General features: G+C 41.1%; 1 protein-coding gene across 1 annotated transcript; it reads right to left on the bottom strand.

Moving 5' to 3' along the window:
- Positions 1-6,867: 6,867 nt before the first annotated feature.
- On the bottom strand, positions 6,868-17,640 carry LOC126234483 (uncharacterized). Its single transcript, XM_049943178.1, has 3 exons — positions 17,516-17,640; positions 13,355-13,528; positions 6,868-7,438 (listed from the first exon to the last, which is right to left on the bottom strand). Exons 1-3 carry the CDS (start codon positions 17,541-17,543, stop codon positions 7,338-7,340), a joined length of 303 nt encoding a protein of 100 aa, XP_049799135.1. The 5' UTR covers positions 17,544-17,640; the 3' UTR covers positions 6,868-7,337.
- Between the last annotated feature and the right edge of the window lie 2,035 nt (positions 17,641-19,675).

The following is a 19,675-nucleotide window of genomic DNA, read 5'->3' as shown; positions in this document are numbered from 1 at the left end:
TGATGTAGACTGGTCATGCAAAAGCAAGATGAGATTGATGGAATGTACCTAGTGACGCGTAATTGAAAGCACAGCTTTTACAGTCTATAGTAGGAAAATAAAAGTCTCCCCTTCGATAACTGCCAGCATTTCAATAATCTAATTTTATTTATATTTGATGGTGGATATATTATAAAAATTCATTTCAGCACTGTGAGGCTATACCCAGAGTTTAATTCCCTTTTAATCTAAAAATAGAGAGAAACAAATTTTTATTCCTGTTGAATTGTACCTACCAAGCCATCATATGCCTCGCATTGAAACTTTAAGTAACTAGCTACACTTTAGAATCCCCATCCATCCTCATGTTGCCAAGTCTTCGCCGAAGGATAGCTCGCCACTCAAACAGGGGAGGTATTATCTTAATCAATAGAAACAGAAGGCAATCTCCAAAACCTTTCACTCATTTTCAAGATACAATTTATCCCATCAAACAGCTCCAAACCTTGGCATAAAACCCTGTAGACGGTAATCTTTGTCTCACAATGTAATATGTTAAACCAACTATCGGTATACACATTTACCTCCACTGTAGTGAAAGAATTTACCTGAAACCATCACCAGTAGATGCCTCATGACTTTGGCTCGGAGCTGAGCAGTACCAACGGAGGACAGGCAGCACTAACATTTAAGTAGCGATAGTGCTGAACTGGCTGCTCTTCATATACTGCTAACTCAAGAATCGTTGAGGGTTATCAAGAAGGCCTACACAGAGAATGTATTTGTGTATAACTTTCGTACGCTGCGCAACTACACTGAAATTGCAGTTATTTTCAATCATTGTTTGCTTCAGACAGAGACTGAGGGACCAAAATATTGTGACCGTTTGCTGAGTAGCGTTTTGGAATGCAATGCAGCAGCAATTCTGCATGTCCTGGATTTGGCAAATCCTTGGCAGATTTCCAGAGGTATATGGCACCAAATACGGCAGAGATGTACGCGCAGATCATGCAATATCCGTAAATTGCGGACCGGCGGTTTGCGAGTGCGAACAGGTGCCCTATAGCGTTCCACACACGTTAGATCGAGTTCACATCAGGCGAATTCTGTAGGCAAGACATCTACCTGAGTTCACAATTATCCTACTCAAACTGGTGTAGCACGATTCTGGCCTCGTTACATGGGCAGTTATCCTGCTAGAAAATGCCGTCACCGTAGGGTACGACGAATCATGAAGGGATTTGCGTATCCTGAAATGAGTATCGCTTTTGTGTAACAATAAAAGTCAATTATGCGACAAGGCGGCAGTTTTCTGTTCATCTAAGGTACAGTCCTGATGATCTTGTGCCCATTTCGCCGTCTGTCAATCACGTTCAGTAAATGTTCTCGACACTAGCGTGCGAACTGCCGACCTGCTTCCCCTTTTCCGAAAGGCTCCCCCTAGGGCGGCTGGTCGTAAGAGTATGCCTTTTCTCAAAGCTGCTTATGACCTTAATTTCCCATATGGTGCCAATACAGTCGTTAGAATGATTCCCCATTCGCCTCTGCTCCGCTTATACGGGGTGTCTCCCCTAAGTGTCGTCAGCCCGGTTTTCTGTGGTGCTTCGGCAGATATTGGCTGTTACGTTTTTGCAATGTGTAGCTGGAGCCAAGCCAAACAAATACGGCTCTTCGCGTCTTTCAGCGTCGACTGAAAGCCTCGGTATGTTCCCCGTTACAAAAAAACACTGATCTTTAAAGCGGAATTCTACGCGCCTATTTCATAGAGCGGTTTCAAATCAGTCTAGAGCGATTTTCGTTATATCAGTACGTATTAATATGAACAGTAAAGCTCGATGAATTACGAGTTCTTCAGCAGCGACAGAACAGTGCTGTTGCATGATGGTAGCAGTCAGTATCGTCCGAGGTAGGGCGCGAGTCGTTGCTGGAGTCCTGGTTATTTCTTCTGTGTTACTGTTCTGTTGGCACATATAGATAAAATGAATGTCGCACTATATTACTATGCGAACATTCTATCGAATGGACACGTAATATGCCCCTTTAAAAATAGTTTGATCTGTATCGCGGAAAAAACCGACGCTTTCCTCTGAAGCTGGGCATCGCATGAAACACGTGGGAAGCATAGTTTGCGCTGACTCAAGCTACACACTGCGGAAACGAAACTACGAATATCTCCAGAAACACCAGATAAAAAATGCATTATGACTCTCAGAAGGGACATCTGATACACATTTCTTATGGTGTTAAGCGCCGGCGCGCCCTCAGGTAGAATTCAGTTTCGTGGTGGGCAGTGGTCATAATGTTTTGCCTAATCTGTGTCTGTCTACTGGAATTTAACACAGTATTAAGGTAATACACTGGACAACCATTATTACCGATATAAAATTAGTGAACATTTCCGCTATTCTGTTTCACTTAAGATGGCTTTTGAAACAGTTTCGCTGTGTTTCTCAAAGATTTACAACAGCTCGTTTCTACGCCCGGGAGTTTATTAAGAAACTTACAAAATGGTTCAAATGGCTCTGAGCACTATGGAACTTAACATCTGAAGTTATCAGTCCGCTAGAACTTAGAACTACTTCAGCTTAACTAACCAAAGGACATCACACACATCCATGCCCGAAGTGGGTTTCGAACTTGCGACCGTAGCGGTCGCGCGGTTCCAGACTGAAGCGCCTAGAACGGCTCGGCCACACCGACCGGCAAGAAACTTACAGAGATATATAGCGCCAAACGAAGATTTTGTCTAACATATGTCTGAAAATGCTAAACAGCCGCTCTGTTTCGAGACGTTATCACTACTGAGACGTCCGCCAACGTAGCTGAGTGGACAGCGCGCCGTGTTGTGATTTCCGGGAGCCCGGGTTCGATTCCTGGCTGGGTTGGAGATTTTCTCCGCTCAGGGACTGGGTGTTTGTGTCGTCTTCATCATCATCGTTTCATCCTCATCAACGCGCAAGTCACCGAACTGGCGTTACCTCAGAAGAGTTGCACCAGGCGATCGGTTCTACGTGCCGGGAGGCCCTCGCCACACGACATTTCATTTCATTATTGAGACAGGCGAAATAACCTCAAGCTTTAAGAAAAAATAATTCAAATTCCAAAGAAAGCTGGTGCTGACAGGTGTGAATATTACCATGGTGGTAAAATACTAACACAAATTCTTTTCAGATGACTGGAACAACTTTAGAAAGGCGACCTCGTGATTCCGGACATGAAAGGGAATCTGTGGTTGAGAAGAGAGTTATATAGGATTGTGACCTATCTCAGATGTTACTCAACCTACGCGTTGAGGAAGCAGTAAAGGAAACCAAAGAATGTATTGGAGTAGGAAAGTTTAGGGAGAAGAAATAAAAATTTGAGTTTTGTCAATGACATTGCAAATTCGGTCACAGTTAGCAGACGTAGAAGAGAAGTTGAGCGGAATGGACAGCGTCATGAAGGGAACGTCAACAAAATCAAAACGACGATAACGGAATTTAGTCGAATTAAATCAGGGGATGCTGAAGGAATTAGATTAGGAAACGAGACACTTAAAGTAGTAGACGAATGTTGCTATTTAGGCAGCAAAATAATTGATGATGGCCGAAATAGGGAGGATATAAAAGGTAGACTGGTAATGTTTGCGTTAACATTGAATATAGGTTTAAGTGTAAGTCAGTTTTCTCGAAGGTATTCGTATGGAGTGAAGCCACTAGTGTTTGGAAGTGATACAACTACCATAAACAGTTTAGACAAGAATGGAGGCTTTTGAAAAGTGATGATACAGAATAATCCTGAAGATTAGATAGGTAGATCGTGTTGCTAAACAGGAGTTACAGAATAGGATTGGTGACACTAGAAATTTGTGGCACAATTTGACGAAAAGAAAGGATCGGTTGATAGAACACATTCTGAGATATTATGGGATCACCAGTTTGGTATGGGACTGATGTGGGGGAAGATGGGGGGGGGGGGAGTAAATATCGTAGAAATATACCAAGCGATTAATGCAACAAGCATGTTGCAGTTAGTTATTAGGAGATGAAGAGGCTTACACGAGATGGAGTGGCGTGGAGAGCTGCGTCAAATCAGTCTTCGAGGTGAAGACCAGAGCAACGACGATTTCTTCCTAGCCGAGAACTACAAGAAGTTTCAAATAGGTAAATAATAAACTCAGTCGCATATGTTAATTTCCAGACGACGATTTTCTTTCCTGTAAACTGTACAGATCCTGAAATGAGCAACCGAAAACAGAAAGATGTTGTATACGAGCAGAAATAATTAGAAGGTTTTGTTTTCTGGATGTAAGACACTATTATCTCAATAACTGCTGTTACGCAAGCGTCCATAAGCAACGTCTCTCAGTATTAAAAATATTAAAGAGTTCAAAAAGTAGCTCACATGGAACACTGTGTGTCACGAATTTCGATCTTATGCTACACTGTCGTCAACTACTTGCCTCGGGTGAATATAATCAAGCAAGTCCAGTATTTCGCTACAGAGGAAAGAGTTCGAATCAAACCATTTACGAGCATATGAAAGAGGGATTATACTGCAATTACTGTACTGTGGGAATCCAAAGAACAAGAAAGCGATTTCCGTTTCATACACTCGCGTGGAGTTTTATCAAAGGCCTCAATTATATATCACCGAGCTAGACGCATGGCTTCCGAGGATATCACAAAGGATGAAGTGCAGTCTCTGGTGACAAATCGTGGCAGACGGCTCAGGCAGATAAAATTTACATTTCTGCAAGACGATAGCAGTAAAGCTTGATGGATTCACGACACTGCATCTTGAATGAAATCTGGAACCAGAATAACATGCTAGAACCACACTTACAGCAAAATTTTAAGGAAGTACAGTGAACGAGCGAGGTCGCACGGTAGTCAAAACAATGGACTTCCACTGGAGAAAAGTACAATTCTCCCTCCGTCAGTGGCGGTTTCGGTTCCCTGTTTTTCCCACACTCCCTTAAGGTAATTAGCAAGATTGGTAATTTGAAAAAAAAGTACGTAGATTCACTTTGTCATTCTTACTTAACCGAAGCTTCTGCTCTGTCTATAACGAATTCATCGTAAATGGTGCCTTAAACCCTAGTTCACACAAATTCAGCATCGCTTGATTACCTCAGCTGAGGGGGCTTGCTTTTCTGATTCCCATGTGTACGCAGAAAAAAGAACCTTATTTTCAAAGAAAACAAGTCCCTGGACGGCGAAACAAGTACCTATTATTCCATACCCTGAAAGACTTCATCTGCTTGATGTTCAAGTAGCCAACACACATTACATACAGTCAAAAGAGTCTTCTTGATTCACACAGTGAATAATTGTTGTATTTATGTACGCCTACTCATTCTCAGAATCCTTTAATAACCTGCGCACCTGAGGCTAAGAGTGAAGACTTTACTAGTTCATCATATGTCAGATATCTGCCGTCACTTTATCACTTACCTCAAGCGTGTTTCTCTTCGCTGGTCATGATCCTAAGGCTTTTCCTGTTCGTAATTATATTTCAGCTATTCTATGTGCTATTTTGAGTGCCTGTATACCAACAATTCAAAAGAAGAGCCAACCTGCTCTTATACACCAACAAGGCGTTTAGGTTGGTATCATTGTCTTAAAAAACTGCAGAGGAAACTAAGTTCAGTAATTGTAGTGTCACGAAGTGTCGGTGACAAACTCCACCTGTAACCACCGATCCAATGAATGAACAAATATTTTTCCAACTTGTTTTACATGTTAAAACATGTGTTTGTTATATGCCTACGGATAACGTATTTTCTCTCTTTTTATGTAACGGCTGTTCACGAGGAGAACGTGTGACGCCTTTGAAATGGAATATTTGGTCACATCCCGAAGAACACCTATGGCCCTCAATCGTCCCTAGAAAAGACAAGGGCACATATTGTCCCTGATTCCTCTGTGCGAATTCGGTCGTAATTTTTATTCATGTTGCATTTGTAATTGGTTTTAATGGTTTGAAATCTTCACGAAATTGTCTTGTTCATTTTAATGTGTAAGGCTTCTAATATACAAATGCTCTGGATTTGAGTATATTGAATTGTATTTAGAAGACGGAAATTAAATTAATGTTATAAGTTGTTACCAGACTTTGGAGTCTGGAAAGACATTTTTGCCTTGCACGAGTAAGATTAAAGGCTTATTGATGAATATCCAGATAAGTGTTGGACAGAAAATTTTTATTTACTCGCTTTTGAACGCGATCTATAAGTTTTGTGTCACTCAGCAGCTATTTACAGATTGTTATGGACGACGAAAGGAATCGAGTAATGCCAGTCGTGGTCCCTGCTCTACGTATCCTAATTCATTTTCCTTCTGAAGATGTATAAAGCTGTATCTGTTAAGTGAAGTAAAATTAAGATTATCTGACAACGATGAAGCAAGAATATAGAAAAAAGACACATGATGAATATTTAACACCTCGTAGCAATGAATCTCCTGATGCATTATGACACCGAGCACATATATGAATATATTCATCTCGTAACTAGACAGCGTCAAAGTGACTTCTAAATTTTAAGAGGTAATTATCGTCTGTTTGTCAAGCATTCAAATGGTTTAAATGGCTCTAAGAACTATGTGACTTAACATCTGAGGTCATCAGCCCCTAGACTTAGAACTACTCAAACCTAACATCACACACATCCTTGCCCGAGGCAGCAGCAGCGCGGTTTTCGGACTAAAGCGCCTAGAACCGCTCGGCCACAGGGGCCGGCACCAAGTATTATTAAATGCTTATCTCAATGTGGAAGATAATGTTGCGACGTATGGCTGGGCTCCAAATTAAGGTATTCCTCTCTCAGATTGGTCACTACCTTTTATGAGCTAAACATTTTAGTTCTGACAAGTAAATAGATAATTGACACTATATTTCCCTTTGCAGTAATTGCCATTTACATCAAACTTTATTTCACTGACTTCACTTTAAGAGTTTCTGTTGAATTAGTTTTATAAGACTAAATGAAATTCTCGTGAAAATATAAAATTATCAGTCCATTCACACATTAGCTATTATTGCATTTGTTGTGACAGAAAAATCATATACATAAGACATCTGCTGTCACCTCAAGCCTTAGAGTTGAACTCACTCTTCGTCGGATGGCACGGTCACTCAACATGTGTGCTATTTCTGAATGCAGTATCTCGGAGAGTGAAGTATGCTCCACAATTGTAAATATTTGTTCTATGAAGAATAATGACTGAGAACATTGAGATTTTAGTCAAGTGTTCTTAACATTTTACTAACTTTTCTTAGAAACTAGATACACAAGTCCTCTTAGTTAGTCGAGACACTGTCAGTGAAACGAAAAGACAGAGGACAGTCAGCTGCTGAGTTATTGTTCTCCTCTCGTGTCACTCGGAGCTCTCGGAGCTCACGGTGTCCCAGTCGTAGCGTGGTGGACAGTAGTCTACCGGAAGGCCATTGCAGTGATGAAGGTCCGCCGAATAGAAAGCTAAAACATGAAGAATAAGAATTTTCAATGATTGATGCTGAGTAATAATGCCAGTAAGTACAATATGTAGCCAACTTCCATAGAGTTGGCTCTAAGAAATAATTACACTAGAGTTTCTACAACATCATCAACCTTCTGTGGCATAAACAGATTGTGTACATGGAAACACACGAAGGATTAACGTTACCCAAATGTAAGATTATTTAAAAGTATTTGCATCAACGGTAAGCTAACATTTTGTCTACATGTTTGATGCAAATATCTTGAAATGCCCTGCACATAATCTCTTACATTCAGAGCAAAGGCTGCAATAAGATTCTGTAATTGTTGCGGCATGTAATCAGACAAATCATGGATATGTTACTTTGTATTCTGCCTCTGTATAATTTTTTATTTTTTATTTTTTGAGAATCCACGAAAGGTCAACATTAGCTGTTGCAACTCCGTGACGAACCCATTTAAAATGATGTACAAGCGTGCAAGATGATGCAGATGTTGATACACTGGACCAACACTCGAGGGGACTGTATTTCAAGATTTTGCCTGGTCATCCAAGTTTTTAGGTTTCCTGTGCTTCCCGCTGTTAAGGTGGCAGCCGAGATAAATGCATTGAAAAGAATATAATCGATTTTCTGCGCCATTCTTCCTCAATAAAAGGATGAGCTTCGTCGATTAATTACATCTCTCATCGGTTCGGGGGGAAACTTTTCAAGCAAAGATGCAGGCTAAAAACGCATGTCACTTTACGAAGAATTGCTGAAAATTCCTCACCGCGTTTGCTGTTTTATGGCATATAGCTTTTGCTGAATGCCCCCAGTACGTTGAGCTTAAAATCTCCGTTGTGCCACTTAGGTAGGAACCTCATTATGTAGGAACTGACGTCGCATTTTGTATAGAATGTTGCACCTGGTGTTTGTCCGATTTAATAAGCATGGGTTCCCCATTCAGCACGTTTTCGATGGTGCCTTTCTGGTCGTCGACGTTGTATGTTGTTGCCGGAACTCCATAAGAATAGACACTGCTGGTCTTATTTGTACGCTCTGTCATTAAAATTTTAATTAGTCGTGGCTGATACAATTTGATACACTCACTCTGATTTTGAATTGATCACCTAAATTTCTCAAAGTGGTCCTTTTTATTAATTACTGCCTTACACCTGCTGAACGTATCCAAAGTGTATTACAGTATCTATTAACAAACTACATATGTAACTTATTAAGGTAAACGATAGTTGACTCCATAAATGGATACCTAACCACATCCATCCTGACACGATTACTATCCGTGACTCCATCATTGGCTCCTCACAACACAGGCGAACTACAGCATAAATTCAACGTCTAAATGTGAATATCACCTACCCGTCCTTCTCCAGATCTGCTACCACAGACCCAACGACGACCATTATCCATCCAACTGCTCAGCAAGACTTACCGCACATCAGTTCTATGCGGAATGGTATCCCACAGAGCCCTAATCAACAGTAATTTCGAAAGCCAGAACTATAACGACCATCATTATGCCGACAGCCAGAGCAAAACTTTCTACAAATTACACATACAATGACCAAACCTATCCCTACTTGACCCATCTACTGTAACCGTGTTACACATGCTCTAGCCCTCTCACTTTCTCTCTCTCCCTCTTTCTCCTTCTGTGCAGAGAGCATTCCACCCTCCCACTCCACGGACTGCCCTAACAACGAACTCATAATTACTTAGAAGCAAAAGTATGTCGGGAGTGGAATATACGCGCACTAAAAAGAACGAATCACTGATAAACTCAAATAAGTAGTAGAAATCAGTGCATCCCCTTTCACAAAGTAAACCCACCCCTCCAAATCCATATCCTACCCTCCACTCCAGTACACCTCAACTTCACTTTGCATTATATCTGAAAAGCAAATGCGCTGTCTCACGTGACCTCGAATTTAATAACTCCGTTGATCTCGACGTACTCTCTCTGATCAAAAGTAATCTGAAAGCATTGCATAAATCGAAATTGACCGCTAGATGTCACCAGAGACGGACCAGCCAGTTTAAATGAAGGTGTGGAGTATTGTACATTGACTAGTCACGGGACGTAGCCGGAGTAATAACTCCAGGGGTCATTCAATCCTTCTAAAGCTGCCCATATCGACTGTTAGTAATTTCGTTGTGAACTGGAAACGCGAAAGAACAACCGCAGCCAAACCAAGTCCAGGCGGAGATAATGTACTAACGGAAAAAGCCCATCAAGCATTGCGTGAGGTAGCAGACATTGTGAAATGAATCCAAAGGGCTACCAACACTCCAGCGAGCACAATGTTTGTGCGCATGGTGAAAACAAAGTAGGGTACGAAGCTCGAGCAACACCAGCAGCAATGGAGAATGAAGCTTTTACAATGACAGCTACTCGTGCTGGCGAAACGTCGGAGAAATCATCAAACAAACGTCAGCCGAAGAACCCGTTAAGGAATTCAAAACTCAATTTGTCAACAAGTGGCTACGAAATATTTAACAATTCTGAGCTCCTCATAAGCCACACTTTCTGTGGCTAGTGCTAAGCAACGTTGTGAGTGATTTAAAGAGGGCCGTCACTGAGCAGTGAACGACTGAAAACGAATGACCTGGAGTGATGAATCACGCTATACCCTGTACCAATCCGATGGATTTGGATTTGGGAATGTCTGGAGAACGTTACCTGCCATGAAGTGTAACGCCAAAACGAAATATGGAAGGGGCGGTGTTATGATAGAGGAGTTTACAGTGTGATCCCTCTACTGCACGTCAGGAAACGTAAAATGCACAATGATATCAAAACTTTTTACATTACTGTACAGAGTAGACTAAAATTTCGGAGACGACGCTAGTATGAGTATGACAATATAATGTTTATAGTGAGGTCCCCTTATTGAACTTAAGCATTTTTTACAATGTTGTGTACTGCGAACAGTAGACCAACAGTTCGAAGACGATGACTGTTTCAGAATGGCAATGCACCGTATCACAAAGCAGTATCTGTAACGCAATTGTTTGTGGACGATACCATTTTTGAAATGAGGTGGTATGCCCAGAGATCCCACCTGAGGCGAATGGAACACATTTGGGAAGAGATAACACGTCATCTTTGTTTCAGACCTCAGAGTCCAACATCGCTACCTTATCTAGTTCGGCTCTTGAGGAAGGAGGGGACACAACTAGTTGCGCTAGCATTCAGGCATTAAAAGGTGAAGGGTGGACACACCTCATATTCCCTAGTACGTGTACAGTCAAATAGCGTATGTCAATGCAGAAAGATAGATATTCCATTTCTCGCATGGAACTCTCAGTACTTACACAGCACTGCAGAAATAGGTCTAAATGGACCTATAATAGCAGAAGACATAACGTAAGTATTCGCTAGGAAGTCAGACATTACACCAGGTCACAACCCAATGTCGTAGTACGGGAGCTATGTCTTTTTTATTTTTTTTTCTCTCTCATCGGTCTCCTTATTGAAACCACAGTGAATGTCAAAAATGTTTTATTTACAACCTATGGGTTTACCTTCCAGCTAGTTCTCTACATAGTTGCAGCTCCTACTTCGAATTTTTCGTAGTGGTACCAACTTTCCAATACTCTCGTAACAGAAGGCAACCACCGTGATTTCCACAATTTCCAACGCTGGTTTGCAGCTTGGTGTCTGTGCCAAACCGCTGTTATCATAGGCCGCGGTTTATGTGAGCGAAGAGAGGAAAATCAATGGGAGCAACGTCGGAGCTGTATGATGGGTTATCAAACACTTCCCATCGAAAACGCTACAGGAGTTTTTTCGATTCCCACGGAGTTTGCAGGCGAAAATTTTCATCAAGGGGGAAATCTATGACAGTTACGTCATGTGGGATGCATCAAATCAGGCGTAACACCTCAGCAGGAACTTGCCGCTTGGCGGGAGGCACTACCTATCTCGTCAATTTTGTGTGTTCACTGTGAAAAGTGTGGGGTGAAGCGATAGGCAGGCATAGTAGAGACACTGCACAACACATCTGTGGAAAGCTTCACTGGATTTTCTCCAGTTTTAATTTCTTGACCGATCGGAGGCTGAAAAAAAAATCTTCCAATCATCTACCACGAAACCACTTCTATCCCTGACAGTAACAATCGTAACACAATTTATCAACAGAGGAAGTGGAAAAGAGGTTCAACTTTTCCTGAAACCTTACAAAACACATTCTCAGGCCTTGTCTTGGCCTGACATTTAATTCTGAAAACCAACATCACCTAGTGAAACCAACTACACCTAGCGCCATACCTATTTATTCCCAACACGTTGCTTTCGTGATAACTACTCCGTAGACGGCGAAGTCGTTCACCTTATCTACCTTATCTCGCGTCAGATACAGTACATAAAATAAAATTCATGTTTTCCTTAGCCTATGTGTTCCGAGTCGAAAGGTGTGCCTAATAACGTCGTTCCTCCATCAAATTCTACGTAACTCAGTCACATCTCCATATTTTATCCTGGTAATGGGATGACCCAAAATGTGTCCCTTCCTCTCTCCTTAATATCCTATACACTGCAGACATTCAGAAACCGCCAGTCTCGACCTATCTTCTTTAGTATACTGACGACCTACTAAACTGTTGCAATCTCCCATGCTTCTCTCCAACAGCAGACGCTTAAACACATCACAACATCAACAAAAACAGTTAACGCCTGCTATCGAGTTTATTGTGAACAGATATGTACTAAAGATGACCGCATGACACGGAACGAAAACGGATCGAAAGAAGCAAACAGTTATTATCTACTATAGTAAACAGAATGTGTACAACAACACAGTGTTTCTTAAACAGAGGTTATAAACTGAAAAATTACGTGCTAACTAATACCTAAGTGACGAATCGTTTGTAAAACCTGTTTTAGTCTTTATTGAAGTGTAGAAATCGTTTACTATAATTACCAGCGTCAATTTGTTTGTAACAAATCAGATGTGCAACAATTGGTGCAACTGCTATAGGAATAAGGTTCTTTAGAATGAAGTATTGACTAACTGTCAGACGGAACTAAAAAAGTAGGCACTACGGAGTTAGGAAAATCGGTCTGTATGTATTTCTAACGAAAAAAAGTACCATACTTCAACTTCCACATCTGTTCCTTTTCGTATTCACCTCTCAATAAGGAGAGCACCACGCATTGTTTCCTTCCATTTGTTAAGTTTAAGGGATGTTCTTTAACGACCTGCTCATCGTATTGAACCATAGGGTAACTGGTGGGTGTTGTGAGCTGATTTCCAGTTAAAGATTTCGTTCAGTATCGCCAAATTTTTTTTCCAGCGAGACATAGCTTTTTAAACGTTTATGAACATTCTTACGCGGCTATAAGTGTTCATGGTGGGTGTGACGAACACCAAAAGTGCGTTTTTCCAGAACATTCAGTCGCCGAAATGGAATATTCAGCCATGGCGGTCACTGTTACTAGAACTGAAAAGGTACTTACTCCTTTTCAGCTCCTTTGAGGAAAGTGGAGCTGCTTCCTTACAATACATGGAACAAAAGTTCGTTTATCTCCGTTCAGGACTGTCATATATTTGAGCCGAACAGAATTCAGGGGTTGCTTTTAATATCAGAGGTGGCGTTACGCCTTGATGTGTGCGTACCAGTATTACCTGTTTCTACAACTCCTTTTACGTATGCTGAATACAAAAAAAAGTTCAAATGTGTTTGAAATCTTATGGGAGTTAACTGCTAAGGTCATCAGTCCCAAAACTTACACACAACTTAACCTAAATTATCCTAACGACAAACACACACACCCATGCCCGAGGGAGGACTCGAACCTCCGCCGAGACCAGCCGCGCAGTCCATGACTGCAGCGCCCTAGACCGCTCGGCTAATCCCGCGCGTCTGCTGAATACAAAACTATAATTTTTAACATTCTTTATTAGGTACTTACGTGTGTCATTCTTGCACTCGCACTGCCTCAAACGACACGGGTGGCTGAACTTGTAGTACTTGCGGCTAAACACGTGCTGCTTGCAGACGTGAAGTATCAGCGGCGGGCAGCTCTCTGGGCAGTACTCCTCGTCACTGGGTCGTGAATGACACGTAGTCGCCAGCAGGGCAAGCCCTGCATAGGGAACACAATGTAACGGCGTTGGTGCGGCACATATGCACACAAATCCTTACGTGAAATATGCCGTTAGCTCAGCTTCTTACTTTCTGATATAAAGTATACACTTTAAAAAGGTTAATCATTTCTCTTTCACGGCTGCGTAAGCATCACAAAAGGCCACCATACACTAGGAATCTAGCCCGAAGATGTCTTAGGCAAAGACTTCTCTGCCGGCAGCTATAATTACAAACAATATAAATCGAAATGCACATTCTGACAAGCGACGAGGTGCTCATAGTAAGAGGAACGCAAATGGATGCGTGCACACTAAATAGAGGGTCTTTTGGAAATAAAATACAGCAATAAGCCTTAACGTTATCTTAATTGGCCCTATGAAGTAATAATAATAATTGTAATTATACTAAATTTTAATACAGGGCGTCTGGGGTAAACATACAATTGAGAAGTAACTGAGATATTTAGTTACAGTACGTTTCTATAAACATGGAAACTCAAAACAATCTTTCACACACTTAACTACATCTCGACATGCCCACCGTTAGTGGCGCAACAGACATTTAATCTGCATTCCACTTCTTTCCAAGAGTTTAGCAGCACAGCAGGCGTAACATTTGTGACAGCTTCACGAATGCTATGACTCGGATATGGTAGAGCATTATCTGGTGTCTGGTATATTGGATTCTTGATAAACCCAAGCAGAAAAAAATCAAGTGGCGTAGTAACTGGGCTTCCAGTGCGGCAATCCAGAGCGATCTAGGAGATCATTATCCAACAAATCCTTCACAATGTTCGCAAACCTACGTGGTTCGCCATCTTGCTCATTAACGTCATGAGGAAGTTGTGGCTCTTTCCGCCAGAGAAAGCGCATGGAGAACTTTCTGCCATGAAATCCACGTGACTATTGCGCGTTTACGTGAACAAAGCAGTTACATACAGGCGCACACGGTACCAGCTGCCGCAAGTAAACACAGAAAACATTTTGAGTTTCGATACTTGTAGAAGCAAATCGACAATAAATATCTCGTTTACGTCTCGAGTTATTACATTCTTTACTACTAAATGTTTAACCAGGGCAATCTTTGTATTCTCTCAGAAACGTGCAGGAAAAGTGAAAACGCATGTGTCATTTTGTTAACTTAATAGTCCTGTGACAATAGTCTCACAAATTTTCATTAATATATACGTGTCTAAGGCAAGAAAACCGATAAAATAACTCGCTTTATATATTCCGTCACCGACAAAATACTTACAGATGGAGTATGAGTTTGACCTGGACACTGTTGTGACAGGAAATAGACGGTGGTCTTTTGAACCGTGAAAGGGGTAAGTACACCCACACCTGGATAGTGCAGCGGCAATTTAAACCCTATACTTTTATAATGGCACTGCAGTACCTCGAACACTGTGCAATATCACAATACCCATTTCAGGTCGCTTCGCAACTCATGTCATGTACTCCGAAGTAGTCATCCTCGTTTCGACATTTCGGAACTGATTACTGTCGCGAATCGATGTTTTACCAAAACAAGTGTACTATGTCGTTCAGCACGACCTGTTAACTATACAGTTGCTAATTGATGACTCTACTCTCGGAATTGTCGTTTCTAACAATTACTTCTCTCTAACGAGAACTCGAGACAGATATAATTTCCGGCAATATAGGTGGCTGAGACCCTACAATGCTAGCCTGTATTACATTTCAGCTACCTGCATAATGCATGCGTGCAACGATTACGTTACACGTGCTCTGTGCTACCTAAACTGATTCCGGAAAATTGGTAGGATCACCTTACAAATAGTTATTATGTAAGCATTCAAAATTATATATGTTCATGCAGAGTACTATACGCAATATAATCAGATTACATAAACTACGGGTGAGTTTTTCAATGCTTGCGCATGGAATGCCGCTAACTGTCCGAAACCCTTCGTTATACTGCAGACTTACTCGACTACTACCTGTCTACTTGAAGAACAGGCTGTGTCAAAACGTACAAAATCATCTGGTTTCCAGAATGTGGATTTTTGTAGTGGAGTTCATTTGTTCCATAGTAAATAGCACTTTGGCGTATTAGAAAGCGTGAACTGGGCACTAACAGATGAACAGACCTAACTGTATCTCAGATATCTAATGAATTATAGCTAATCAATTACTACAAGATATGGAGCACATCATACGTTGGTGATGTTGGAACAAGACCTGTCCATAAGTTCAAATGGTTCAAATGGCTCTGAGCACTATGGGACTTAACTTGTGAGGTCATCAGTCCCCTAGAACTTTGAACTACTTAAACCTAACTAACCTAAGGACATCACACACATCCATGCCCGAGGCAGGATTCGAACCTGCGGCCGTAGCGGTCGCTTGGTTCCAGACTGTAGCGCCTAGAACCGGTCAGCCACCCCGGTCGGCTGTCCATAAGTCCCCTACGACATATTTTTACCGGTTTCGTCACTGGGATTCTTCTTTCCCGTTTCAAAGACAGACTGGAGATAAAACATTCACTGATCTTACGGCAGTGATGTTCTGAGAGAAAATTTGTGCGCCGAAGCAATTACTAGTCTCTCTCTTAAACGCTACGATTCTTTTGCACACTGCTACCTTTTAAAGAAACGAATAGAAGGGTTTGTTTTATATTTTCTCTAGAGGCACGTAAATTTCCTATTTAAGGTCATGTAATTAATTACATACTGAAAATCAGAATGTGCTCACACACATTATTAGAATTACTCGTTTGTTATGACTACATAAACGCAGACCATTATTTAGTATCTCATTGTAGCTTCTATCTTTCTATGTAACATACGTCAATGTTGTTCAGGAAATCGTAAGACGATAATTACAGAAGACTTGATGTTTCTCCTTTATACCTTGTAAGGTGCCTGATATACTTCAGGTCTCTAATCGATTAATTTTCATACAATCTCTAAATGATTAACTTTTACACTACTGGGTCTCCTTAACTAACATCTTTATGAAACAGATCTATCATTTACTAATGGCTTGTGCATCTAAATTTAAAAAGTACAGGCATCTACCAACTGCAAAATACATCATGGGTGCAAAACTACGATATTTTGTTCCAAAATAAGAATAATTTAAGCGATAATTACCTATGCCTGCGAGTTACTAAAAATTAGTATTTTTTGCGTTATATACGTTAGTTCACCACTTCACTAAGGTTCTGAAGCTATAACTAACAGGTGCCGTCGCGTCGTGAAGATAGCCAACATAACAGCGTATAGCCATTATCTATAGATCTCCCATTTCACGAAAGCGTTACTAATGCTTCATTTAGTCTTCTGCAAAACGAATCATAGTCCCCGTTAGTTCAGTGAGACGCAGTCGGTGGTCCCCATCTGAAGTGGAAGAGCAAGTGTATTGTAGCGAAAGCTACCACAGGAATCACAACCAGTAACCAACAACACAGCTCCAAAAATTGTTTCATCGGCTCCGAGCGTAATCAGCAGCAGCGTGCATTTGGGTAAGAAGCAGGAACTTCATAGTATAATGCGCGACTTCACGATTTGATTTTCATCGGATCCACAGGAACGTCTGCTTACGAAGCCTAACTCTAGCGTTCGTGAACTTCGGACATCCAGACTCAGTAAGACTGTACGTTACCATTAGCATTCATTAAAGCACTTACAATCAGGCAGTTCTGTGCGAATCTCTTACTCCAAGTGCAGCACAGCATTTCGTTTCTGGTTACATGGTCGTCTCCAGGTCGTTTTTGACAGAGAAATCTTCAAAAAGACGGCACCATATCTTACTGAGGAAAGCTAATCCTAGTCGTCTCGTGTAGCTTCTGAGACATCTAAAAGTGGCACAAAGTGGCTCATAGCTTCATGTGATTTCCTTGGAAGCATAACATCTTACAGTAATGAACTGATCATCATGCACACACTGCTCTTCATTTCGCTACTCACATTGCATTGCAGCTTTGTCATTAAACGTTTCAACTTTTTCTGAATATTTACCTGTGACGAGCGCCAAAGAGACCTTCATAACGTTAGCCCACAAGTCTTACAACAGTAAATCACGACAGCTAATCATAACTCCAATTGAGCACTACATATATTTGGAAAAAGTGCTGAGATTGACTTCTCACTGTGGATCTACAATCGACAGGGTTATCGTTGTGGCATGGGCCAAAGTGTGCTACAATATCACATCAGCTGCTTGCATAATCGTTGCGTTATACGCAGTCTCCATGTTCAGCTTATAACTGTTTGTGGTACGTGTTCTCTTCGGCCTGTAGTAACGATCCTATCTATGACATTCTTTACAATGGGATACACGCGCACATCTATGACTGTAGGGCAATTGTATCTACTGTTGCTAAGGACACAGGGAACGAAATCATATTACTACTAGCGTGTCTCTGTCGTTAAGTTCTGCGGAGCATAGACTCCCAACTTTGTACGGGTAAGTCGTATGGCTTTGCTGAATCTGGCACGCTTTACTTACGTTGTTCACTGCTGTTACGATCTCAATAGGCACGATGTAAGACTTTACATCTCAACGGGAAGAAATATGCTGAAGACATTCAATCTTTGGTAAAGAGTAAAAATGTGGAAACACAGCAGTGTTGATACTGTGTGTGTGTGTGTACGTGTGTGTGTGTGTGTGTGTGCGTGCGTACGTGTGTGCCACCACATGCGGGCGCTTATGTAATTTTTTGATAAATATTTTTCAATGTGCCAAGAAAAAGACTGACAGCAACGTGTAGAATGAGTCACGCGCAGGACAGGTGGCGTCAGGTGCCCAAGTGTATATAGTTTCTATGAGGTATGGTAGAAATCACTAGCTGACGGACACTGTTAGAGCTGGAGTCAAAATACTGTCGTTTCTATTTGCAGTTCTGTTTGACAAATTTTCTAATGGTTTATTAACTACTATTGTAACGGTTCTTAGTTATGAGAGTGAATTAAAGTGTGATGTGAAATATTGTTTTATGTAAAGTTTTTATACTACATATGTAAGTAACTAGTCAGTTGAAGAATGTTCGAGAATGACATGTGCATTAGTCATTCGTACCGGGGAATTTGGTATTAACTGTTTCGTCCGTTTATGGTACAAGGGAAATGATATAAGTACAACACTTTTGTCAAGAGTGAGTTAATTTTTTATTTTTAGGTTTTAGGAATTTGTTTATGTTAATTTACTGTACTGATTCAGTGAAAAGTATTGATTGGTCCTGTTAACGTAATATTGGTAAACTGCAAGAGTATCCAGGGCAAGGTTCCTGAATTAGTATCGCTTATTGAAGGAAATAGTGCGCATATAGTATTAGGAACGGAAAGTTGGTTAAAACCGGAAGTGAACAGTAACGAAATCCTAGACACAGTATGGAATATATACCGCAAGGATAGGATAAACGCCAATGGTGGAGGAGTATTTATAGCAGTAAAGAATTCAATAATATCCAGTGAAATTATTAGCGAATGCGAATGTGAAATAATCTGGGTTAAGTTAAGTATCAAAGGTGGGTCAGATATGATAGTCGGATGCTTCTATAGACCACCTGCATCAGCAACCGTAGTAGTTGAGCGCCTCAGAGAGAACCTGCAGAACGTCGTGAAGAAGTTTCGTGATCATACTATTGTAATAGGGGGAGACTTCAATCTACCAGGTAGAGAATGGGATAGTCACACAATCAGAACTGGAGCCAGGGACAGAGACTCTTGTGACATTATCCTGACTGCCTTGTCCGAGAATTACTTCGAGCAGATAGTTAGAGAACCAACTCGTGAAGCTAACGTTTTAGAACTCATAGCAACAAATAGACCGGAACTTTTCGACTCCGTGAATGTAGAAGAGGGTATCAGTGATCATAAGTCAGTGGTTGCATCAATGACTACAAGTGTAATAAGAAATGCCAAGAAAGAAAGGAAAATATATTTGCTTAACAAGAGTGATAGGGCACAAATCGCAGAATATCTGAGTGACCATCATCAAACGTTCATTTCTGAGGAAGAGGATGTGGAACAAAAATGGAAAAAATTCAGAAACATCGTCCAGTACGCCTTAGATAAGTTCGTACCGACTAAGGTCCAAAGCGAGGGGAAAGATCCACCGTGGTATAACAATCATGTACGAAAGGTACTACGGAAACAAAGAAAGCTTCATCATAGGTT

This window comes from Schistocerca nitens, chromosome 2 (genome assembly GCF_023898315.1).
Source record: "Schistocerca nitens isolate TAMUIC-IGC-003100 chromosome 2, iqSchNite1.1, whole genome shotgun sequence".
Classification (NCBI taxonomy): domain Eukaryota; kingdom Metazoa; phylum Arthropoda; class Insecta; order Orthoptera; family Acrididae; genus Schistocerca; species Schistocerca nitens.
Note: the sequence above shows the minus strand (reverse complement) of the source record. Positions and strands in the feature narration are given on the sequence as shown.

Excerpts from the sequence above, each read along its gene's own strand:
- LOC126234483 (XM_049943178.1), bottom strand. The coding sequence starts at position 17,543 with ATGAAGGTCTCTTTGGCGCTCGTCACAG. Across the intron at positions 13,529-17,515 it reads CTCTTTGGCGCTCGTCACAG|GGCTTGCCCTGCTGGCGACT; the intron begins GTAAATATTCAG and ends TTCCCTATGCAG. Across the intron at positions 7,439-13,354 it reads CGAGTGCAAGAATGACACAC|CTTTCTATTCGGCGGACCTT; the intron begins GTAAGTACCTAA and ends TTCATGTTTTAG.